Raw genomic sequence first — 26,732 nt, forward strand, 5'->3', positions numbered from 1 at the left:
AATAACTCAACATAACGTTTTCGTTGTATGAACTTAAATATTGATTCGGCAATCGAAAATAATACATCCCCTATATGCGAAAAGCTTCATTTATACATATCGTATCAATGCAATAAAAGCGAAATATAGTACAACTCGAACCGATATTATCGTGAATTTTCTTTAAATAACAGCATTTTCGACTACAATGGAATTGCGTGAAATTTTCTCAAGAGTTATTTTTTAATGGACATATAGAACGAAGTAGAATAAATATTATTTCTATGTTTTGTAAGCTAATAACAATAGTTTTGAATTCGATTCGAGTTCAAACATTCAACAAAAATTGTTTTATCAAAGCAATCCCGTTGTAATTTTTATTTACTTGTTTCAATTTTATTTTACAATATTCTAATGGTTAGCTGATATAGCAGTAGCCGACAGAAAAGAAATTTCCACTCAATTGTAGATATTGATTACAAATACGTATACACAAAACCTTAATATATATATATATCTTAATATAAATCATAGAAATTAAAAATTCAATCATTTTTAATAAATCAAAGTAACCTCACGACACAAATTTTCCATTTGATTTATTTAAGCAATTAGCCATGACAGACCAACATTCGACTTTTCCAGTGTCTGCCCTTAAGCGACCTTATATTACCGTCAGTTGCCGGCTTGCGCCCGTAAAAGAACGTGTATGTCTCGTCAGCGGGACCAACTCTAAAAATACAAACGCATGAGCGAGAGACGAACGAGCGGATGAAAGACCCACGAGAAAATCCAAACTGAATACGACCTAGAGAAATGCTTGTCTGTGTTTTTGTCGAGTCTGTAATATTTTTTGAAAAAACTCATCCCGCGAGGAAACTTAATTGGTGCTATGTAAGACGTCCAAAGCGAAAGCTCAGCGAAAGAGATTTGTACGCTTAATTGCGACGGATGAACGGATTTGAAAAGAAGAGTTAAAAGAAAAAAACGCGAATTGGAAAAGAAGACAGCCGGTTGCGACGACGATCTGAACCCGATACAAAAATAAGATTCGTTATATACCGCGCAGATATCTTTTTCTCTCGTGTCCGCTTGTTTTCTTCGTTTTTATTTTTAATTTTTTTTTTTTTTTTTTTTTTTTTTTTTAGTTTTCTTTTCCTCGCAATGTTGCTTGATTCTGTCATTGTTTTGGCCATCTCTGCTGCCCTATCATTTCACAATCACCAAAAAAAATTGCAGGTGGCTCGCCTGCCAGTCGGACATGACTACGTGACTCTTGAAAAAAGTAAACTTTCAGATGAAAATGGTATTTTCGGAAAATTTGCGAGGGTTATTATTGATGACCCAAAAACTTATGGCGTGCTCCTGCGTAGCCAATGACGTAATTATTAAGTAAATACTGCAGGAGAGGAAGTGCTATGCTTAGAAATCCGCTCTCAAAGCAAACACGGAAGTGACAAGCTATATATAAATTTTTGCGGTCGTTAAACTAATTTTTGATGTGCTAGATGTGCTAGGGAGAAAAAAAATCAAGCCACTACAGCCCATCCATTTTCAGAAAACAACCATTGCGAAATAGAAAAAAACATCTAAAAATATTCCATCTCCAAAAAAAACGAGACAATGTAGATATATTGTCTACGGAAAGAAAAATATAGTTGATTCAATATGTTCCTAATGTCGATAACAGGTCGATCGTTCGAGTAGTCTTTTATTCTTTTTCTTTTAGTTTGAATCACCTCGTTATCAATACTCGCTGAGCAACCCTTTATCATCGCGAGCTTCGAGCATCTCGTTTGCATTTCCACTCGGCTAATTCTAATAATTCAAGCACTTGCGTTTTGCCCCGTCGGTGCATCCGCCTCTCTTCTCCTCCTCCTTCTCTTCTTTCACCCTATTTGTTTCTCTTGGTCTCGCTCATTTGCATCCGTTCTCCCACTCGATTTTCTCTTCAGGCGCGCGGCGCTCTCTTCTTAACCGGACAACAGCGCCAGTGGCAGCGTCGCGCTACACTGTTCCGACTGGGCTATAAATAAACGTAACCGCAGCAAGCACCGAATTACCTTCTATTCTGCGCGCGCCTGCCGAAGAAAACGCAAATTAATGGCGCTGCTTGGTTTTTTCCCTATCAAACTGCCGAAAACACACTTGCTTTTCCTTGATTTATTGACGTGCATTAATGTGTGTCGCTGAAAATTGAAAGTCGATGGTGACTAAGTTTACCGACGGCGCGATGCCGTTCGCAAGGAAATTCGCTCGTCTTTCTTGCGTTTCCTCGTCTGCGTACGATCTTGAATGGAGAGCAAAAGAAGAGGAGGACAGACGATGTTATATTTAAGAAATTCCGCTCGGCGTTTGTGACGAAACGTCTCGACCTCTTTCTTTTTTCCCCTCTCTTTCTTTCTCTCTCACTCTTCGTTTATCTCGGCGGTTTCTTCTTGCTGTTCGTGGCACGTTCCGCAACTCTGGACGTTGGCATTTCTTTCGCCGCACGGATACGTATAGCAGCGACTTCGAAAACTTTTCTTATTAACGTGGCTCGTTTATCTAGGGGAGAAGTGTCTGTTGATCATTTTTTAAACGCTTTAAATCTCGCCAAGGCTTTTATTTATTTGCGTTGCTACTGGCACGTTGTTTAGTCTTCGGTTTCAAGAATAATTTCCCCGATGCCTCTCTCTCTCCCTCTCTCCCTCTTTCCCTCTCTCCCTCTCTTCTGCTGTTGCCTCCGTGGCGTGGTACGTCTCAAAACGAAATGACACTGATGCACTATCGGTCCTAACTGATTTTCTGAATTCGTGCTAACGGGACGAAACGAGCCTGATAATTCAACAATTACTTATAACTTAAGTAAGCAATTGAAAACTCAAAAGTACATTTCACTTGCCTAATTACTTCCTTGATGAAACTTTCACGTCAAACTTTGCCTACTTACCGCAAGATATTTTGAGAAAAGTTTTCAATTTTCATAACTAGCGAAATTACTCGGGCATTTTATTCGCCGCACAAAGTTATGAAACGTAGTAGCCATTAAAGCTTTATTGATACTTATTGACAATTGGTCTCTTGTAGTTTGATGCAGCATTATTATCATAGCGTTGTGAAAGCATGGTTCACTTTTCAAAGTCAGTGAATAAAATTTTCAAGCGAATTTCTAATCCCTTTAGCGTGCCATCCCAATTAAAAAAAAAAAAAAAACCAACCATTCAGTAACAAGAAATCTCAATCTGTGATGTGCTCATCTGTTTCAGGTGTCCGGAAGGCTTCCAGGGTCTGAGATGTGAAACGAAGGACGTCATCAGTACCGGAAGTGTGTATAACCGTCATAGGGCACCCTTTTCTTGCAAGCTCGGACTGTCAACTTCGTACTACTGCTAGCGATAGTTGATCGGGGTTCGCATATAAGTCATGAAATGGTCATAATTGCTGGCGTTTCCCCGCTAAAAAAAAAAAACACGCACCAGAGCGTAGCGTCTAACGAGGCATCTTTCGATGATTTTTTTCAAAGTCCACGTAAACGTAACGCTCGCGCGACTGACACTAGTTAAAAGAAAGTATATACACGCGCTCTCTATCTCGAGCCCACGTGTATGCACACACAAGCACGCGTAAATACAACATTGTACGATTAGCAATTTTTTTTGTCCAAGCTCGATGCGCCAATTATAAGTACGCGACGAGAAAAGGAATCACGCGCGTACACACGGCGAAAGAGAAAAACGTCGGACTAAAAAACGATGCTTTCTATCGCATTTCTGGGCATTAGCGAAGATTTTTGAGCATATATAACGACACAACGTCGAGCGATTATATTATCAGATATATCGTCGCCTCTTGTTGAATAGATGACGAATCAAGGAACCTAGATGAGACTGTAATAATTTACGAAAAAGAAATATAAAAGAGGTCGCGTGTGGACCTCCCTCGAGATTATGCTACTTTCACACGTATGCACATAAACAATTACCTCTTTTCAATATTTTTCGAGTTTTTCTTCTCTCTTCTTTAAGTTCGATAACGCGAACGAGAATCAAGTCCACGAACGGAGAGACGCAGTGCAAAGAGAGAGACTTCGCGATGCATTTCGGATGTAGCGAGTGAGCCGTTCAATCGTCCACCTGGGAGTTGCCATACCTGCAAACAAATAATTAGAAATCTCAAGAGCTCAAGGAATTAAAAAAAAGCAACGCTGCAGTTTGGGCGCGCCCTCGGTTCGGTGAAATGTCGTTTCTCGTCAGCGCTTCCTCGCGCTTTCCTAAGTGAAAGCTAACGCGGAACGAGTATATACGCGCAGATAAAAATAATCCCGCAACAGGGGGATAATCGAGGCTTAACGTACGCAATTCCAATTGCGCTAAACGAGGAGAACGTGTCGCACGTGTGCCATTGTCAGACAAGGAAAAGCTCGAACGCGCATTTAAACAAAGAACAAAAAGTAAACCAAGAATCTCTTCTCTCCGATTGCATCTATCGTCTCTCCGTCGTGGCAGCAGCTCTCGTTTACTTTCTTATCGTTTCTACGGCGAACCATACCAAAGAGTCCCGGGTACTTCTCTCTCTCTCTCTCTCTCTCTCTCTCTCTCTCTCTCCCTCTCTCATTTTTTGCTCCCTCTATCGTTCTATCGTTTTCATTCACGCGCGAAAAAGCTCTCCGGGCGAAGGTTTATTATTACTATTATAACGGTAACTTGCTCGAGTGCGATAACGACGACGACGGCTTGCGATTCTCTCGCGTGCATAATCAGCGGGCAAGATGTACTTACAACGCACGTGCTACATTCGTATCACATCGTTTTCACGTGGTATTACTATTTTCTTTCGGAGAAATGAGAAATAGTCTAGACCGCGTTCGACCGCAGTCGGCGGCTCTTTGCTCGTCTCCTCGGTTGTCTAAGTTGAGTTATCTTTCTGTTCTCTTCTCTTCTTTTTGTATGAAAATTATAAAAACGAAGCTGTCGTTTTTGCATTGCGTATTGGAGTTGCTAATTATTATTTTGTATTATAGAGAGTGTGGTAAGACTTTGAATTATAGTGTGATCATCTTAGTTATGTAATAATGCTATTTGTAAAATTTGATTACTTCTTTCGGCAGAATTTCGCAATAGCTAATCATCGAATTAGCTGTTGGCGAGATGATAAGCGCGCGAGATTGTTAAGATATATATCGACAATAATGGAAATTCGTACTGTAGTTCATTCGAAAAAAATGTCAGGAGATAAGCACAAGTAAGACTTTACCTCGTTCGAGAGTGGAATCTCATTGCAAAAAAGTAAGAAGAGAAGAAAGTTGCCAACTTGGTTTAGAATATATAAGGCAAAGTGAAGCAAATAAAACTAATGCAAACAAGGAGAACTGAGATAATGGAGAAGAGCCGTCGACCGGAAGCCACACACACAGTGAATATGTAAAATTGTACAGCCTCTCTGGATGGAGGGATGGAGACGAGGTCAGGTATAGATAAAAACAAACATTACAAGCATTAATAAGAGTTTTATATAAATAATGAATAAGCGAGTTGGGAAGTGCGTTGCTAGTGTACATACGAAAGGCTGCATAAAGCAAGAAGACGAAATAAAAACAAAGAGAGAAAGAGAGAAATAGGTCGCGCGTACGGCGCGTACGGCGCGTACGGCGCGTACGGCGCGTATATAGCCTGACGTCGTATGCGCCCTTAGATAAGCTAATTAACGCCAACTTTATAAAAAAGAACAATGAGACAAAAGGACTCACTAGCAAAGCCGACTGTTTAACCCCGTGCGACACGCAGCGCAGCGCAGCACATATAGCCGAAGCGACAAATAAAACAGAATAATGCCCATACTTTTGTACATGCGTCTCGCGACGCCACGCCCAAGAGGACTTTTCGGCCATCACGAGCTCCACCTGTTTTTCTCTTGTTTTTTATTTGTTAGCCGCGCTCCTACCATTTACTTTTGTACATCATCCTTCTCTCCATATTCTCTGTATTACCCTTGTAACTTTTCTGTTTGTCGTCGACGATCGAACAAGTCCTCACGTATTTAAGTATAATCCCGTTGAAGCTAATTTTGCTCGCGAGTTACGCTGTCTCAACAAAAATCAAACATAACTCCAGCAGTCTCGGGACCCTATTTATGTTTTATATCAAATCATATATATATATATATATATATATATATATATATATATATATATTATATAAATATGTGTATAAATTTCTAATTTATTTATTTAATTGATTAATTTTATTGACTTTATGATTAAAACATCATCACCACCTCAACAAAAAAAAACATGACTTTGTGTTTGTTTTTGCACTACGTTTTGTTATTATTTTAATTATACCGACCTACCTATCCCATCACTATTATCCCATTTTCTGTTTTGCATGCTGATTTATGTTGCCTTAAAAAGGTAGGTACGTAATTCAATTTTTTTTCTGTTCTTTATCGTTTTTTATCCAATTAAGTTTTGTTTAATACCAGTATTAGTGACGCTGAGGTGGGCTATGCGAAATATGCAATCCCATTTCGTTATTTTTCGTTAGGATGCACAGTTTCGCTTGTATTTCAATATTAAAAAATTTTTTAAAGATAAGGAAATCACAAACAGAAAACGTTATTTCAGAAAAATCCAGACAATATTTTCAAAAAAGTAAAAATAGCCTAGTATACAGTACCTTGATTATTAAATATTCTATCAGGCTGAACGACTATGAAAAATTCATCACATATAACAAAGAGTTCGCTCGAATTTCAATTAAGAACCGCTCTTGATATAGGAAAACTTCATATTCTCCGTTGCAGCATCGCTATGTATCCGGTCAAATAAAAACATTATTATGTTTTCCGCCCGTCCGCTCTTTTATCTTTCGGTCAACCGCGAGTTTATCTCAAGAGAGTTTTCGCGTAGAAGAGACGGCCCCGCGCACGCAACATCGCTTTTGCCAGGTAGAAAGGCAAAAAAATGTTTTTCTTTTTTTTTTTTCCTTTTTTTTTCTTTCTTTTTTCAAAGGAAATCCAGCGAAACGAGACATGAAAAGCAAAAGTAGAGATGCACTTCAACGATGAAAATCGGCTTGCGTATACATAAAATAAGCCAACTGCGGAAGCGAGCGCGTAAAACGTACCGGATCGCACGTCGTTTTATGCCAATGGGTGGGAGTGATTCGTGCTGAGACTTGAGAAAACTACCTCCTCGTCTCACCGGTCTCTAAACGATGGCAAACTTTGGCTGCCACTGTACTTTCGTGTCGAGAGTATACGAATTGCTCCTATATCCGACCAGTTTTCTCTCCGTTCGACGTAAATACCAATTTTAAGAACGAAATAAAAAAAAATTCACAAGCGCGCAATCTAAAAGTTTTCCTAAACGAAAAAAACTGTTTATCAGACACAATTTAGAAAGAATCAATTCTATTCAAAATTTATATAGAATTCGAATCTTCAATTCCATCACGCAAAAAGCTGTATTTAACGAAATTCTCTCGCGCGCGTCATCGCGCATGGAAGATTATATCTGCCTTTGATATACACATACCGAGACTCCGTAGCCTAGAGGGAATAAACACACAACGCCGACGACGACGATGACGACGACGACGACGACGGCGGCGGCGGCAACTCGAAGCCTCAAGCCATTAACATCACATTGAGTATTAGAGGAGTGGATCCAGTTTAATGCAGAGCTACCCCCGCGCTGCATCTCTCGTTTACTCCAAAACTCTACAACAGCAGCATCACGTCAGATAACTAGGCTAGAAGGCTATCCAGCAGTCTAAATCTCAATTGAAACTCGAGCGCTTGGAAAGTAGGTTATCTAACCAGATGAGATATCTGGCTTATATTTCGAAAAAAACAGTCGAGCTTAATTACTCTTCTTTGGAAAACTTCCATGCGCTAGAGTGCAGGTGTGCCCAGGTTTCGGCGGTACTTTCGAAAGCTCAGGGGTACAATATTAATATCAATGCGCCGTTGAGCAGTCAAAAGTTTGGAGTGAGCGCGCGATGCTCTCAAGTGATTTGCGATATGCTCGGCGTTTATCAACCACGAGGTGGGGAATGTAGAAGGGAAGCTACCCAGACGATGTATCCTGCGATTACGTAATGCCATCGGACCCACATATCTACATAAACGCCGTAAGTTTTTGGATGGGATAACAATTTTTTTTGTCCGTATTCGATTGAGGTTCCGAAACGGACGATGTACACCCGTCGAATAACCGTCATTTTCAGCCCTACCTCGTTTGTCGGAATTGGCCACTGGTAAACGTAGTTATTCGAAACTAGCTAGGAATTATTGTATTATATATAATGAGTAATTTTATTCGATATCGATAGAATTAGGAAAAATGTGCTCATTTATGCAAAAGATGAAAAAAAAAACAAATCTAATGACAGTAAAATGAATTTTCAACTGAAGTTTGCCAGCAACGAAGCATTGAAAAACAAGGGTCAAAGGGAAAGCAACCGATGAATCATCAAAATCTTATTTTCATCCTTTCTTCTCGGCGAGGTTGCGCAATCGCCCTCTGCTATAAGTAAACGCGGCGCAGCTGCTGCAAATACTTTGGCGTAATGAAATATCGCTACATCAGCTAAAGCGTTTTTCCTCTTCAGCCAACTCCAAATCTATATCTATGATACAGATCGGCTTTATCCGTGTCCTCCCTTGAGTTTTTTTTCTTTCTGACTTTTTTGCGTTACAAACTCTTACATCGAAGATTCCAAACTTTCTTCATGCTCCGAAGGTGCAATCGTTATATACTTTACTTGGATAACGTTGAATTTTTATGAGAAATGATTGAACTTTTGAATGTCTAATCAAGATGGATTGGTTTGACTAAGATTAACGGTATTTTTGATTCAATTACAAAAACAGATTCGAAAGAAATTTCTTGCTTGGAAAATAACTCTAATAATTCGCCCGAAAATTTCACTTGGCGAATTCGTTTACGCCATTAAAATTCTGATTTACCGAGATTGGAAAAAGAAACTTGGCTTAAGTTTCGATCAAATCTCGGGTTCTTTTATCAAGTTGCTCCTTTCATATATGGCTTCGGCAAAACTCCAATTACTTTCCAACTTCGATTTCGCCGTAGTCTCTAGACATACGAATTATGTCCGCGCCGGTATTACTTGTTCGTTCGCTGAAGAGAATTCCGTTTGTAAAGAAAACCTTACTCAAGTTCGTTAAATTAACAAAGAGTACGAAAACGAATATTCTATTCAAAGCGAAACTCTACTCTCTTGGTATAACGAATGATACGGGTATTAATATTATCAGCTAAATTAAGTTGATGATACGTTATCGACAAGCTATCCAGTAATAATGCGTTTCTTGCAATAATATCTCATGTTCGTTTTCTAGCTTGCCATTTCAATCTCGACGTTGAACTAATTGCAAAATCATTATCCTGTCTCTAATGTCTCAATAAATATCGACTGATTTTACGATCAACTAAAATTGCATCCTCTAGATTTCAGGAACTAAACGATGTAACCATCCTCCTTAACTTCACGTATTAATAGCCTAGCGCACACGACAAAATCAAGAGATTCCGATTTTGATAGCCACTCTTATAGGGTCGTATCGACGAAGCGGTACAGTAAAATTTTATACGAATGCTGCACACACGCCTTCCGATGAGCATCGATCGTTTATGCACGCGCGCAGCAAACTGCAAGATGGTATAACTTAGTTAGCTCCCCGCAACGAATTACGAGTGAGCGCGGGCGACGATAAATCTACGCTTCGGCAGCAGCTGTGTCATCGGTGTGACCAAATCATAAAGTGCATTGGGCACGTACGTGCGTACGAGTGGCTTATCTCTTTCCTTCCGACGACTGTGGAGGATTAAACATTCTTTTTCTCTCACTCTCTCTCTCTCTCTCTCTCTCTCTCTCTACACTTTCAAATTCGTTAACTCTTGCTTCCGAAGATAAATGTTATTAAAAAAATCGCTTAGTGGCTTTTTCGCAGATCTACTTTCGAGTGTAAATTCAGCGGGCATACTTAAAAGAGCGTTTTATTGGGAATTTCACAAAATGTAATGGGCAAACGCAGTACTGGAAAAGTGTTTGCTGTAGCTGACATTCAATTGAAACATAAAGCTGGGCCGAAGCGCGTTGTCGAAAGCACTTTGCAAAATTGAAACGAAAACTATAAATAAGTTCACTTGCAAAATCGGCTCTCTCTCTCTCTCTCCCTCTCTCTCTCTTTTTCTCTTTCTCTCTTTCTCGTTCCGATGCTTTTTTCTCAACAGTAATTTTGTAAAATTGAAAACATAATTGAATGATCAATTGACGATGATATTCTTCTATCGATACCCATTTTGTTACTGCAAATTGAACGAGATTTTAATGAATTAATTCGTCCTCGTTAATTAACCTTTAACCACGCAGTTTTGCAATGGATCAAGAATGCAAACAAGATATCGTAACGGTAGACTCGATACTTTGTTGATTAATAAAAGGAATGCAAGCGCAGCAACAGCCCGTGAAATCGGCAGATCGATGGCCGCTGCTTTTCTCGCTCGGTAATTATCGAAAAGGGATCAATCACTCGCTTAGCCTAGCGTCCCAGCGCGGTCACATGATAGAAGCGCTCCGTGAAAAGAAAAAAAATGAAAGAGCACGCGCCAGCGTCGCGCCGTCGGTAATTCGCTCGATAACGAGACCGTGAGCCGCACCCCTCTGCCACGCTGCGTGTGCGCGAGTCAAAGTTTTTTCCACGGACTAAGGCCATTTGCAGATTTTCGGCGTTGCTACTGAAAAGATATAACTTAACATACTTTTTTCTACCGAATGCTCGGGTTAACGACGTAACGATGGTAAGCTGACGCTGTACCAATTTTCCGGCTGCGATTGATGTATCAATAAATTCACGCGCACCGAAGCTTAGGTCTTTTTAGAAAACATGTTCCAACTACAACAGGTCGTACAATGCTTCATATGCGTTACATACCATCGCCATCTCTATACACTGCTGGTTATTTCTGTTTAAACATTATATTTCTACGTATTTCGAAAAACACAAAGGAAGCTCTCATCGAATATGCATTTTCTGGAAATTTATAAAGGAAACGAACAATCCCCTTATAAAAAAGTGATGGAAGCCATATTGAAGCATTTTATTCGTGACCTGATTGACCCAAATGAAAAAAATTGATTTAAGTTGATTTTTTATTTCAGATTTAATTTAATTTGTTTTTAGCAAATGAATAAAATATAAAAAATATAATCTTTCATTCATCATTTATAATCATAATGTAGTTCATTGTTTATCAGTTTTATCCCTTATAAAAAAGTGATGGATGCCACGTTGAAGCATATAGTGATCTGAAGGCTCAGATATAATTGCGTGATATACTTATGTGGCGGAAAATAAGCATATAGGTGTAGTTTTGAGTTGAGATTTTACTAATAAAAATTCAAATCATCATAATTTATCATACGGATAATTTGGAATTTAAGGAAGTAAAAAAGTAGACTGTAATGTTGTTTATACACTCATAATATGAAATTAATAACGAAGAAATCATTTCGTACAAATAATATAGGTTGAAATTGCTCTAAATATTTTCTATTAATAGTCGAAAATTTGGTTTTTGAATGTGTAAAATAAAAGTTGTAATGTTGCAATCTTTATTCAGAAAGTAGGATAAAAGTTTAATAATAAATTGACCCGTTGAGAAAAAAATAGTATAAGATTATATTTATTGCAGTTTTTGATATAATAAATCATAAATTTGAAAACGTGTTTCATCACTAATACACATTTTCCGCTGTGATATGGGTTTTTAAAAAAAATTGAAAAATCTACCTTTGAAAAAAGTAATTTGTTAAATATGTTAATATTGATATAATAATAAGAAATAAAAAAGAAGGTAAAAACGCGTAAAGTTTATCTAAACCTATATATTTTTATTTTCTTATATGAAAAAGTGATGCTGAGTGAAGTAATTTTATTTATGACCTGATTGACTGAATTTCGTCACGTGTGTCACAATTATGAGTAAATCGGTCATAATAATAAATCAAAGTACTTTACATCTATCAATACAAATAAGTATAATAATTTGTAGGCATTAAACTGTAAATGACTTCCACATTCTCTTAATGGCCTAACCTTAAAAAAATACGACAAAGTAATCTTAATGCATTTCAATTGCATTTATTTATTAGACATATAAATTAATTGAATATATCTTTATTGTAAAGCTTAGCTTCGGATAAATATGATTAATATTGAGAAGAATGATAAATTGATATTTTATATGAAATTCTGCGAATTTATTTCGGTGCAGTCGGCACCGTTAATTTATTTTAAATAAATTTTGAAATTTAATTTATAAATATAAACAAACTCTCCAAATGGTTTCAGATGAACAATGGAAAAAACAGTTAAATTAAAATAATATATCTGTTGATATGGAGAAATCCTATGGAAAGCTTGATACCATGAACCAATACGTTAAAAAAGAAACAAAATTAAATTGTTAGGCGCAGCTGATGGTTCTATCCTATCCTTATCCTTGCCTTATTTTTATTTTTTATTTTTATACGTTTTACATATTTTATTCCTATCTTATCTTTAAAAAAAGATGAGTCGCTGACATCCAGCGTTGTGATTTGTTGATGCAAAAATAGAACGCGAAATTTTGAATTTTCTATACTTTGAAATATTATTATTATTATATATCAAAGAGTGTAAGATTTCTATTTTAGCGATAAATTCAATTTATGAATAATTAACATGGATAATAAACTGCAAGAATGGAAATATGTTAGTAAATTGGTTTAAGAACATAATACGTTATGTTTTGAAATTATTTGTACAAATTGTTAATTTTATAACCATCTCCGATACTACAATCAATATCGTTGTGTTAAAATTTGGTAGAAAGAAAAAGAGAATGAATAAAAATAATATAGAGACTACATATTTATCTTTTGTATATTTAAAATTAAGACGTATGCGAACAAAGGAAATTAATTATCAAAATATTAAACCCGTTAAATTAGAAGAATATTTACGGGTGTTTTCATACTGGCAGCAAAAAGTACACGATGTTAAATGTATTACTCATACTAATATAAGATTGGAGCCATAATCACTACTATTGAATATGTAAGTTTAGTGTTGTATAATAGTATAATAGTATAATAGCATTATTGATCTTAGATCGAATTAATCTTTTAAATAATTTTTCCGATATATCTTGAAATGAGTAAAAGTTCATCGATTTTTGAGAAAAAATGGGTTCATGTTCTATTTTTATTCATCAATAAATATTCACGTATGTAGTCTATTTTAAACAGTATGACTTATTCGTGTCCATTGAAATCTTGAAGTTGACATGTAAAAGGTTCAAATAATGTTATAAATAATAGTAAAACATTTAAAGAAAAGCGCGCGAAGCGCGCTAAATAACACTACTAGAATAAATAATCCAAACAACGATTGAAACGCGTTCACTTTACTAAAAAAGTCATATAAGCTCGCGTGCGGGGTCCTCGTTCGTATAAGTGCGTATAACGCTTAGCTGGGAGCATAATGAAAATCACGAGCGAGCAATATAATGCCGAACAGTGCGCGTGTCAGCAGATTTTTTCTCTTAGACGTTTTATGCTCCTCTCTCTCTCTCTCTCTCTCTCTCTCTCTTTCTCTCTACTGCGAGCGCGTGGAACAGCTAGTGATCGGTCAAACATCGTATATATATCTAGGACGCAAGCCACTTGACGAGGGTTGAAGATCAAGTGTCATCGTCGATATCGTTGATAGCTATGGCTTGATGTGCTCGCCTCATTAATTTCCAGCGATAGCTAGCTCACCTGCTATATATACACTACCCTGCTGGACGCTGCTATACTTGCACACGGGACTGTATAATGTCACGCTTCAGAAGGTAGTACGCCCAGATAGCCTGAGAGAGAGAGAGAGAGAGAGAGAGAGAGAGAGAGAATCCTATTTCACGGAAAGCTCCATTGAATATATAGTCTGGCGCGTGTACTCGGACTTAATGGGCGTTATTGAAAAGAATTCCTGTTATTGCAGATTAATGATTCTCGATAACTATCCGCTGTACTTTTCCAAATTTAATGACCGATTTCAAAAGCTCTTATCTTCATGAATTTTTCTTTGTCGTTAGACATTTCGTTACTCGAGATCTTTCTCGCGATTACAGATATTGGGAACGTGAATATTTATATAGACAATGAATAATTGAATGTTCTATTAGAAAGTAACTTTCAGGAAATGCACTTGAATTATAAATGATTGTTTCAAAATTTATAAATATCAATCGATTTTACGTTTTAATGTAAAAAATATTGGCGTTACCATTCAGTAAAACTTTGTAAAACTTTATCCTCCTGTACTATTTAAAAAAAATGGTGGGGGAGGTGAATCTGGATGTTTATGACTATTGGAAACCAAGACTAATGCGCACACAGATACCTAGTTTACCTGTGCTGCATTCCACGTGAACGTAGTTCTTGAAATTACAATAACAATAACAATAAAAATTCGTTTGAGCTTAAATTTTCAATAAATGTTTTTAAAAAATATAAAATTTACAGAATTTGTATAATTCTTTTCAATTCTACATTAAATACAATGACATTTCAATTAGTCACTATCGCAAAATGAATCGTTCAGAATGACTTTCATATCCTGAAACTATATTTAGCATATCATGTCTAATTGGCATTCTAAGCCGCTCACATGCAAAATTAAATCATTAAATTATATGTATGTGTGTGAGAGCTATCAGTTGTCATTTAATGCATTTGTTCGATGAAAGCCGCGCGCAGTTAAATCTGTGTATATCGCGTTGGGAATAGGCTTATATTCATTCGGTTGGAGCCCTAACACCGGAAAGCTATTCCGACACACGCACTCGCGAGGAGCTAGGATAATGGTTTTTTTCTGACTCGCTGACTCATAAAATACATACAGATTTGGACAAATCCTCGGGATCGCTCTTTTTTTTCGTACACACGCGGTCGCAGCTAAAGTCTGATTGGTAAGCACACGTTCCGGCCTCTCGCACACCAACTTTATACAATTCACAAATATAGCAACGGATCATTCCTGCGGAAGATCATCGGTATTATATAACAAAGAGACAGAGGCGGCAGGGAGGGAGAGTGACGCGTAATCATTCGAGATCGTTAATCGGCCTACGTACGCGCGACTAATTCCGTCCGATTGAAGTTTGCACATTAGCCCCTCGCGGCTTTCTGGGCTGAAATCACGTAGTAATGACTGTAGACTACCGTTGGCACTGCATAAATACAGGTGCGCGCGACGCAAATCAATCGGGATGGGCGAGGGACGACTGTCGGGCATCAGACAGAATTTTCAATGCTCAGTCAGTCGGTCAGTAACGTTAAAAGAGAATTGATTGGCTGACCGACACGTTCCCTCGTGTGCTATTATTCCGAGCTTAACTCGCAGCCTCTCTCGATTCGCGGCTTTATTAACCGCATTCGTCGTTTTCCTTCTTGCTCATTTTTGCGTTTTTTCGTTAACGACCATTCAGGCGGTCGTAATTTTTGTTTTTATTGAGACCTTTGTTGAAGGGTCGCAAATTTACGCTGATTGCACACATACAAATGCTGATCGTCGAAAGTTTTTTTTCTGCACTGGCAATCGCGTCGCATTTGGCTTTCCGATTCTCTTTTCTCTGTTTATTGATTGGGAAAAAACAACCTTTTTCCTATTTTATACGTGATTTCAGTCGTTCGTTCAGATGGAACGTGCCTTCGACTCTTAGCCGTTGAATAGATTAGAGGAAGGGAAAGTTATGCAATTGTAACAATTGCTGGAAATGATAAAGTTTATAAGGTTATCAGAACAATAGCCTTGAGCACGTCGCAATGCATTAAAACTGTACCGTACGAGTTTGCTTATGCGCGTGGATATCCAACGTGCAAGCATATAGACTTTGCTGAGATGGGGACAACATCTCTATACTTAGGTGTGTGCCTCGTTCACATCCAAGCTCCCCAAGGTGCGATCCAAGCCCTTACGTTCCAAGCTTTGCGGCCAAGTTGAGATATGTGTCTCGGAAGACTGGTAATTACGATTTGAAATTTTCCAGCTAACGAGCAATTTGACAACTGAGACGTGTAACAGAGCTGGGTGGGAAGTTTCGCAAAGTTCATTTGTCTTTTTTCGTGATCGAATGCTTTTCAGTAAATTGCTTATATAATGTGTTTGGTCTATATAAATAACAGTATTTTACGTCATGTATAACGTATTGACCGTATGTGTGATGACGTTGTCATTGTATTCCAGTCACGTCGCTCGAGCACTGATTACTTGGTGATTTCCAACAGTTTACTAACAACAATACAGAGATGCAACTCCATTCAAAACAAGCATTACGTATGAAAAGTTTAAATTTGAATGCCGGTCAGCCTGTAAATTATGTATTTATTCCATTTTTCAAACTAGGATTTGCTATATCAATAGTCAACCAATTAAAGCTCGAAATATCACTTGCATTAATCGATTCGAAAGAGTTCTCCTCTATCTAGCTCTTCCAAAAAAATTACCCCGATTGATAAAATCATATCGTATTTTATCAATCGTTCAAAAGCATCTATATCCATCCTCAATAACAAACGTCCGTACATGAAAGAAAAGTACAATCTGATCAGTTTGACCGACAGCAGCGGCATCTCGAAAAGCCAATACATATCCCCGGGAGTGATCAGGCAATACAGTGCAGTAGTCTATGAAAAAGGAATGAGAGGCGTCGCACGAGAGAGGGAATGGAAGCGCTATGCGCTGAGTCACCCATGTGTGTGACATATTACATTCGGAGCGTATAGGGTCTGATTATCCAGTATCAATAATTACGCCGTAAGCTGCCAGTAGATCTATTAGATTATCGTATGCTTCGGCTATGGCATATAATTGCTACAACGCGTATACTCTGAGAGTGCGCGCACGCATTATCATAGTCAATGATCGAACAAAAATTTTATTGATTGATTAATTCAATGAGCGACAGAGACTGTGCGCTGTCAGAGTTTATCATGCGAGCCGCTCGTCGATACGCGAGTTCTAATAATTTAGAGTCATCGTTAATATGATTCAAAATTTTACACTCGTCTTTTCCAATCGAGCTTTTAAGCGCGCAATTATTAATGGAGCTTTGGGCGCTATCATTGTTTCAATGTGCCAATAAAGAAATTGCAATTGATAGCTCCTAGTCGAAAACCTACGCATTAAGAAATTAGATGGCATTACTGATGAGAATGCGCGCAATATTATACGCTTGCAACAATTCGTGCGGTAATCAAGACGAAACTAGTTTCATCGTCGTTCCACATGATAACCCAACGGATTTGGGCAATACTGCAAGCGGAAGTAAGACTTGGTGGTCGAGTGAAACACCGGGCAAAGATCGATATTCAGGTGTACGAAGCGTGAAGTTACGTTCGATCGAACTTGCAAAAGAGACAGTGCAAAACGCACACTGGAAAGGCCGAATGCATATAACAATAATGAGCTCGCGCAAGTGCTCGCACAGCAAAAGTCATCGGAAAGGAAAAAAAAGCAAGGGAAACGTAACAACCGTCGACGAGCAGCATCGGGTATAGTTAACTGCCTCTAGTGCGATTATGCGTCAGGGGGTGCTCAACGCGTTGCTTTTACAGCCACTTGACGCGAGCGAGACTAGCGAGCTCCACGCTTGCAGTTAGCTAGCTGGCCTCCACTCTCACTCTCATGAATATCATGCAACATGGGACGAGGATTTCGCCCACGATGATGACAGATATATATCGTTTCGCGTCGACGCGTTAGCTTACTCTCAAGTACTTCCGGCACTGCGACAATTACGTCGCTTCTTCTTTTCCTCTTTTCTTTAGCACGCAAATTCACGGAACATTTTAAATAGATTCAAATTGTCAATCAATGCGGTAATACAACGATGAAAACATCCAAAAGTAAATGTCTTGTTTAAAAGTGCTAGGAAAGTTATACCTGAAAATTATCTGAAATCATGTCCAAATTAATAAGCATACACAGGCACAAGTCAAGCAACAAAACTACACGCCATCAAGTAAGCTTCCAACCTCGTAATACGCGCCGACCATTATATAGATCCACGTCATATAAGATCGACGAGCCAAGACCTTGCAAGCACTTTACGGCTTTCATTAACGCTGACCGTGTTGGCGAGCGACTCCACGCACGCAAGACGCCTTCAACATGCAACATGCTTATACGCGCGGCGTAGAAAGAACGAAGGAGAGTAAGGAGACAGAGAAAATTTATAATTAAACTTTTGCCCGAAGAACTTGAATTTTACAGGTATCCGCTGTTCACGAGAAGTAATAAAGCAATGTGTAGCTGGAAAGAGCAACGAGATTGGTGAACTGAAGGTGTATTGCGGGAAGATTGCTTTTCGGGATATTGGCTTCAGATTTTTTTTTCCTTTTTTGCACTAAATTGAAGTTAGCAATTTGAAATTTTCAGAAGGAAAAAAATTTATTGTATAGTGGGGCAAATTCCTTCCTGAAATAGAATTCTTTTTCTCTTGCTCTCGCGCAGGTAACAATGTATTATTTCAGGATTCTTTACAAGTCACGCTGCTATTCTTTCTTTTTCGCCGAAAATACTGTTACTACACTTAAAATTAAGCTGTATATAAAGCTTTCCGATGGGCGTTACATCGTGTTCGCGATATTTGACACCGCGATCAATGAGAAAAGACCTCTTTTGCAGCTCGAAAAATGTGCAGCACTTGTTTGGGAAATTGCGACCCACGTCGCGCAGATTTTTCAAGGCCATTATTTCAAAGCAAGCCATTCAACAAAAATTTTGGATGTTCACGCACGCTCTCATCGCATATCACCATCAATGTAATCGAATACCTTTATCTCAATTGTTCTTATTCGACTTTAAAAAAGAAGCTTCACGGTTACACAGCCACACGGTCGCACGAATTGTCTAATACTCGTAAGTTAACGTATTCGTATTATACCGTAATGAAATTGAATTCACGGTGGAATGGCACAAAAGAACAAACGTATGCAACAGACACAGTGAAAGAGCTTGAAATTCCCTGTAGCGAATTGCAACGAACTGATATACGAGTATACGCGGCGTCTGCCAGTTCGTTTAGCGCCAGAAGCATCCTCTGGGATACGTTTTTCTTTTCCTCGCGATACTTGCCGCCTCCTCTATTAATTTCTTACGGTTTAGAATGTTGAAATAGCTCAACAACTCGATATAATAAAAATCGTCATATTCTATCTGTTAATGAGCTATGATTGCACTCTATTTTTACATTAAGTCCAATACCATTTAGGAGATATTAATTATATCGTTTAGCCAACCTTCTGTCCTTGATAATCTCTTCATATTCGCCAATTTTTTAGCTCGCTGCATAGTCATAAAAGCTTAAATGGAAAAACGATTAAGCTCTTACTAAGGTAAGGTTTCTGTTAATCACTGACGCTCGTTCAAATAATCCGGCTTTTTTGCTTAGTCTTTGGTACAAAAATGCCTTGCTTATTTTCTTGATGAATTTAAGTGTGAATAGAGGATAATTAAATAATATTTTTTTTTGGATCATCTGCAAAACTACCATTCTTTTAGTGAATGCTTGAAAAAATTCACCAAGACCGAATGAAAATTCGCTTTTATAAGTTAATTATTCTTGATAAATTGAAAAGTACGGGATAATGTAGAGAACGGAGCTACTTTACGTTGGCAAATTAGTCGAGAAAAGAAGATCAGATTTTGATTCTAAAATCTGAACGTCAAGTCGAGATATACAGTGTCACCGAAACGTGGCTAGTCTGAGCCGATTGCTGCAATTAAGAAAAGAATAATAAACTTTCAGCCGGTTAATGAATCTTGTAATTTGCATAACTACTTCGAAACCCTTTATCACTGAGCTCTCTTAACCACGGATAGCGCATTCAAGAGAAGACGGAGAAACCTCTCGGTAAACATTATTACTGACGTGTCCGGAATTTCGTAAATCGATAAAACTAGAAAGAAAGCGAGAGGGAGAGTGAAATATCGATCGTCGTGGAGAAGAAGCGAGACACGAACCAAAGAGGAAGAGAAAAAGCAAACCGAGGATAAAGGAGAATGAAGGAGAGACGGCTAGAATATTGCGCGTAGCGCTAGAATCACTTGAACAAGGGAGAAGAACCGGGGCATCCAAGTGAAATGGCACATTGAGCCAAGAACGTGCCGAGAAGTCCAATTTTCAAATCGGACTTACTGTTAGATACTCTAGGATGCCTTTTACTTACCTTAGATGCTTCTTCGAACGTACGTGTACAAAGAGTCACTGATGCAAAAATACCTCTTTTCAAACTTTAGCATTATTTAATTTTTTTAATTTACAACTATCTTCAGTTTCAACTAGTTACATGATTTTTGCAATAATTTTTAAGAAATCGTTACAAAGACCTTGCTTTTTAAATGCAACTATACAATAGTCAGTTACAAAATTTAACGCAGACTAGTTTTATGTTTGAAACATAAAAATTTGAAACAAAGAAGCATAAAATCGAGCGATTAGTTTGGTCAACTGGAGAAAGCGAAGTATAAGGAAAACCCTGCAGGTTAAACGTTACAGGCGGGTATCTGAAAGTGGGCAAACTCAAGCGGTAGGATATATAGTTAATTCAAACGCACGTATTACATGTCTGTATAGCTATATAGATATGCAATGAAGCGGCATGAGCTAGTAGTTGGCAGGGCATGAGACTTTGGCTATACGCGCCAGTTGGGCTAGTTTATACCGTCGGCCATGCAGTTGCCGCTGCGCACAGCCATTATATCGAGAGCTGAAAGCCTTTGGGAAAATGTCTACGGGGCGGCCCACCAAGCGGCAGAGAAAGCCTCGATCGAGCGTGAAATGTAGTCTAATCCGTATTACGAGGCCCCTGTGCTCCACTTGCCCTCGCCACTCTCAGCTATGCGTTCTAGGTCTCAGGCACGCAAACCATAATTGTCGTCTGAGTGCCGCAAGCCTTTTTTCCTTTCTCTCGCGCTTCCATTTGCCATGTTAATCCGACGAATCTGCGTATTACCGAGCGCTGCACTGACTAATTGAAATTCTTTTAATTAGACGCCAACTGAGCGAGTTCCTCATCTTCCTTTTTCATTGCACTCGAGCAGCCACGCGCGCGCGCGCGTGCACGAGAGAAAGAGAAAGAAAGTCTTGTTTCAATTTAAAAGTTTTATTGTGCGAAAAAAACTCGCATGTGTGTGTGTGTACGCCGCGAGCAACTTTCGCCTTAGTTTTAAATGGAAATTAAAAAGTTCCGAAATTAAAGGGTAGACATAAAAGCCTCGCGTGCATACCTTTTATCGAGCTCAATGACAAACTTATTTTAATGAATGAGATATAATGAAAACACTGGGGCTTTATCGAGATTTCAAACGATCGCTAATTGCACCCATTGCGATGCCTGCTTCCAGGTTGTGACTGGCACTTGAAGAGAATTCCAAATAATTATGCGGCGTTTGTGATCAAAAAGCTCCGACTGTTACGACGCTAACGCTAAGGTATATTGTACGTCTAGCTTAGTTATTTGGTAAAAGATGACTCGGCCTAAACCGAATTTAACAAGCAAACTCGACCATCTACGATGGTGCAGTTACGATAACGAGCACCCGCCAAAACTTAGATATTATTCCATACTAAATTAGCAAAGTGAAAACAGTTAAGCCCAAGTTAATTGTGCGCACTGAAATCGTGAAAACGTTCAACAAGCCATGCAGTACAACACTTGCGCGTCACTGCATTTCAACTCACCGCACCGAAGGGAAAATTGAAATTCTGGCGTTCCTTCGAGCCTTGTAAGACAATCATTATTAGATATTCAAGTTTGTGGTAATAGCGGCACAAAATAAATCTATATTATTTTTATTCCACACGCGACCATCAAGTTGGTTCATCGTGTTGTCTTGCGGACAACAATAATACAGAATATGATTATGGTAATTATCCACCCTTTTGAATAGTTTGCAGAATATAACAAGGCAGATGCACGCGAAGTCTTGGCGTACGTACATGCGCTGCGCAAACTCTTTGCGGGATGGTCTAAAATTAAGATGAATATTTCGATTAAACAGATTTACTCTCGGGGATAATCACATTCAGTGGCTTGGGCCTCTGAATTTCAAATACGTAACTTACATTAACTAAATAATAGCTTATCTACCCGTGAATTCCTGTACTCACGCAAGTTAATTTATTTTAATGAAAGTATAATTGTACGACGGAAACAAGCAAATATTTATCATAACGGAAAATTAACAGACTTAAAATATATGAATAATTCATATGCTAATAATGTGCTAATTATTAACCCAATTACTTGATATTAAATAGCGAGTACGACATTCATTTAAGAATTTATTGATTTATTTATATTATAATTGTAGAATATATCGGATATTTATTTTCAAAATATGTTCTTTTCGTTGTTTTAATCTCAATCAAAAGAAGTTACTGAGTCCAAAAAGTCAGTAAACACCTCAGATACAGAGAAAGACAGGGATAGAGAGAGAGAGAGAGAGAGGGAGAGAGAGAGAGAGAGAGAGAGAGAGACGCGAGCGTGAATCATCGCCCGTGTTCATCGCGGCGTCTTAGTCAAAAGGGAAAGGAAGGATGGGTGGGTTTAGTCGAGGCGACACTGGAAAAAAATGACTTCTCCTTGGAGAGCTTGCGGACGTTTGGCGGAATTTTCCCTTGTTAGACGAGCTTATATGCCTCACAGCCATAAACTATAGGTACATGTGTGGATAAGTCTGGCATAGACGACATATAGGCCGCTACACATATTAATAGCGAGCGAGAATAATTCACGAGCGACGGAAATAGAAATGAGGACCTCTCCACTTTGGTATAACACGCTGGGAGCAACTCAAAACCACCAGGAACGTAGGCACGCGAGCGAGCAAGCAAAAGAGGGTGAGATATTCGAGAGCTTAAGAATAGCTATGGAGTAGCAGGAGCATTGCAATGATATCCTGATGACCCTTTGCACACTGAGCTGGAATACAAGAGTAGACCAGATTTCAGCCTCTACATACGTATATCTAACTCTACCACCTGTGTGCGCTTTTGCTGCGCTTTGATAAGAGCTCTCTTGCTGCCAGAATTTAGGATAGCTTTGCGCTTATTTATGGTTTCCTTACTATCTTTGATTTGTTTCTCTTTACAATGTATGAACACCGTTTTGGGCTTGCATTTCGCAGTTATCGATCTGATAATCTTTTTTTTGTTATAACGATGATTTTCTTGGCATTTATTTACCATACAACTATGAAAAAGAATCCAATGTACAATCAATGGACAGTCATGCAAAAATCAACCGAGCTTAGATAACTGGTTTACTAAGCTGTTGTGAATGATTAGACTTTAAAGAAGGAAGCTGTCTCGCTTATAATCCTTATTTTTTCCGCAGTCACTCGGCCGCGAATATGCTATTTTTACGAGCAACATCATTTTATGCACGTGTATTCGTATGCTGCATGTGAGTTAACCAATGTATGAGAAAAAGCTCATAATAACGTAATTTTTATAAAAAGAATCCAACGGTAACGCGAGAAAAATTTTACTTTTAGGATGTGTCGTTAAGAAAGAACTAAATAAAAACTCAATACAAGCTTTTCCACGTCAATTTTCGTGTCAACATACATGTGCACGAATTACAAAATTGCTCTAACGCGTGCTTTATTGCGATGGAATATAAATGGATTAATGATGTTTATTCAATCAAAAAATAATTGGAAAATATCGATAATTATACAACAATGAATCGAAGACATGCATCACTGCAAAAATTATTACACATGAATGCTCGTAAACGTTGGATATTTCGAAAAGGCAGCTTTTCCACTTCGGCCACAAATGGCTATTTTTATAAGATACAATAAAGCGTAAAAGCTTTTCTGCTCTTCTGCAAAGAAAGAGAAAGAAAAAACATATAACTTTTACACGATGCCTTATCTCCCCAGCGAGTATCCCGTACACGTTCAGTGTAATACATCTTCTGCCATAAAAATAATATGATAACTCATAAATATCTTTCTGTCTCTCGAATAGAAGGGCAACATTTCTTTTAAGATGCGAAGACATTGTTATTGTAACATGTCATACAATGAAAACTTCTTTAGTCTGCAGTGTATAGAACGTTGTTTTATATCGACGACAGACTCGTACAATGCTAAAAAATTGTTTCATCCTCCGAAAATTGCTAATTACGCGACATTTGATAAATACGCTAAATTATGTAAACAAGTCTGAGTACATTTCTGAATTGAACGAATGTTTGGAAACAACAGTATGAGGGAGCTTGCAAGAAACTATATACAGAGTTAAACTTAACTTTACCTCAAACTAATGGTTATAACTTCTCTTTCTGTTTCAAGACATAGACAAATTCTCTTCGTTCACCGAGGACCTAGAGTTGGCCCGATTCTAGCGCATCTAGCGGCACTGTCAAGGTGAATTGCACGAACAATCAATTTCCGGCGCGCTCTCGACGTCATAGCGGCGCAAAACCTTTCGCGTTATATACATTACATTGTTTGCTTTTCGCCGCGATTCGAAACACGTCGACGATGCGATGCGCGCTGCAACACGACAATTATTCAAAATACACTCGCGCTGCAATTTTTTCCAACCCCCTGTAAACGATTTCGACCAGCGCCATTTCAATTTTCACGCGGACGTTTATGCAGTGAACGCGCGACGACAAAGCTTTTTTCTCAACCGAAATTCCGTTTAATTCATTTGTTTTGATTTCTATGCCGATTTCAAGGCAATAAGATCAGTTTGTCATGTTGTAATAAATTGCTGGAATATCAAATTAAATTATCATACAATCAATAAACTCATCAGTAATCTAACAGCTTATATGTATTGTGCCCTGCACAAATATTAATATACGCGTGATATAATTATGTTTAAATAACACGATCATTCGGTGTTTGTTGAAAAAAAATTAGGCACATCATGTCGCCCGCGAAAATTGAAAAGTTGTAGAGTGTTGGAAAGGCTTCAATTGCCGCATCGAAAAACTGCTTGTCACGAGGGTAAAAGGATTATGCAAATCCGCGCGCTGTAAAACAGAAATGTAACGCATGGCGCGAGCTTTTCGTTAGTACAAGCTTGAAGAGTCCTAATCTCTGTCGCGATAAATCCAGCGAGAGAAAAGCGCATCTATAAAAAGGAGACAGCTCGTTATACTAATGCCGCCCTGGGGCCTTTTGCTTGTTCTGTTACAGCTTGCACACCAGGACATTCATCGTGTTTTGTTTTATTGTAGCCCCAACCCAATCCAGGTTCTTATCCCGTGCTCTTGTTCTTCGCTCAGGACAACACCGCACAACCACCAGGCCTCTTCTTGACTCACACGCGTGCTGTCATCGTCACACGGCTCCTCGGTCTTCGATAAAGCGACCTACGTCTAGTGCTGCACCTCGTCCTCTTCAATGAAAAAGCAAACGCTCTTTCTCATTTGGACGCTCCTTTTTACGTATGTTGCTGCTGCTGCTGCTGCTGCTGCTGCTGCTGCTGCTGCTGCTGCTGCTGCTCGACAAAGTTCTTCTTATGCGGCAAGCAGCTTTTACTCGTCGAGTTTTGAGGTACGTTACTTCAATTTTATTTTTCTGTCATCTCAAGAGAGACACAAGGTATTAGTACATTTTTAACTGGTACGCAAAATATTTATGCGTTTAAGATTGCCTGTCTTATTTTTTGAGCGAGCTTCGAATATTTTTAGACTACGAATTTATTTCAACTTTCAACTGAAAATGATGATTGAAAACGATGTACATTAGTAATTCATAATGTCGTTCATTCTCGAAACAGACAAACAAAAGCGAGTCCATAAGTAATCTTCATTGGAATATTTCACTGGTAGAAAATATCTAGATTTTCATGAAATTTAGATCACGTGCATAATGATAATTGATCAAACTTGACAAATTTAGACTCTATGAGGGCACTTCGACATAAAATATGCATGATGCTCCCGTACCTTAGCTTAATTAAACATACCGGTTAAATAAGTGTGTCTCACTAGTGAATAGATTATTTATGAGTGATAAATAAACGGTACAGAATAATAGAGCGCTAAAGCTCCAATAATAGAGTATTAAAGCCGTTGGAAAGGAACCGCGGCACTAGCAGCACGGAAGGAATATCGTGAAAGCTACAGGCAATTTTCAAGAGCTAACTCTCTCTATCTGCGGGGCAGTGTACCGGCATATCAGTTTCGCGTGACGGGCATTTGGGTGTACATCATAAATTGGGCCGACGCAGAGCATCCGAGGAATGAGACATGTTTGCCGCGCGCGCGCGCAGAGCTCAAACGTGCCGGCGGGACCCTCGTTATTCGCCGCGAATAGTTTAACCCCTTACATTGTTGGCCACTTGGACCGAGTTGCGGCGCCGTGCAGCCTCTCACGGCTTGAATAGATTGCCGCGATTGCCATTCGATGTAATTAAATGATATTGTTTGACCGTGTGTGCTACCAGAACTTGATCTCATATTTATGAGTCGTATACTGCATTGCCGCTTGTTTGCTAGTTGTTTGCGAAATTTTGACAGCCGTTGCACCGCTGCGATACGTTCAGTTTTGCCATTGCGGACGTGGGCCGACAGCGAAGTTCGTTCAGAATGTTATCCGCTTTCATTGCAGTTTCGAGTGATTAATACACGTCCCTGGAATATTTGATGGCATTGTATTATTTAGCATAGCGTTGAAAGAAC

General features: G+C 38.6%; 1 protein-coding gene across 2 annotated transcripts in view; it reads left to right on the forward strand.

Annotated features, from left to right (window-relative positions):
* Positions 1–26,732, forward strand: part of LOC131667392 (protein vein) — a 175,700-nt gene that overhangs the window by 137,774 nt on the left and 11,194 nt on the right. Inside the window, exons 5-7 of one of the 2 annotated variants that reach the window (XM_058940773.1) lie at positions 3,228–3,286; positions 24,385–24,459; positions 25,243–25,602. In XM_058940773.1, coding sequence (XP_058796756.1) covers positions 3,228–3,286; positions 24,385–24,437 — 112 coding nt within the window. In that variant the 3' untranslated portion in view covers positions 24,438–24,459; positions 25,243–25,602. Of the gene's footprint in view, positions 1–3,227; positions 6,075–24,384; positions 24,460–25,242; positions 25,603–26,732 lie in introns of those variants that run through there. The other variant, XM_058940772.1, reaches the window with a different exon arrangement.

Source organism: Phymastichus coffea, unplaced genomic scaffold (genome assembly GCF_024137745.1).
Source record: "Phymastichus coffea isolate CEN01 unplaced genomic scaffold, Cenicafe_Pcof_1.1 PCOF00065, whole genome shotgun sequence".
Lineage (NCBI taxonomy): Eukaryota > Metazoa > Arthropoda > Insecta > Hymenoptera > Eulophidae > Phymastichus > Phymastichus coffea.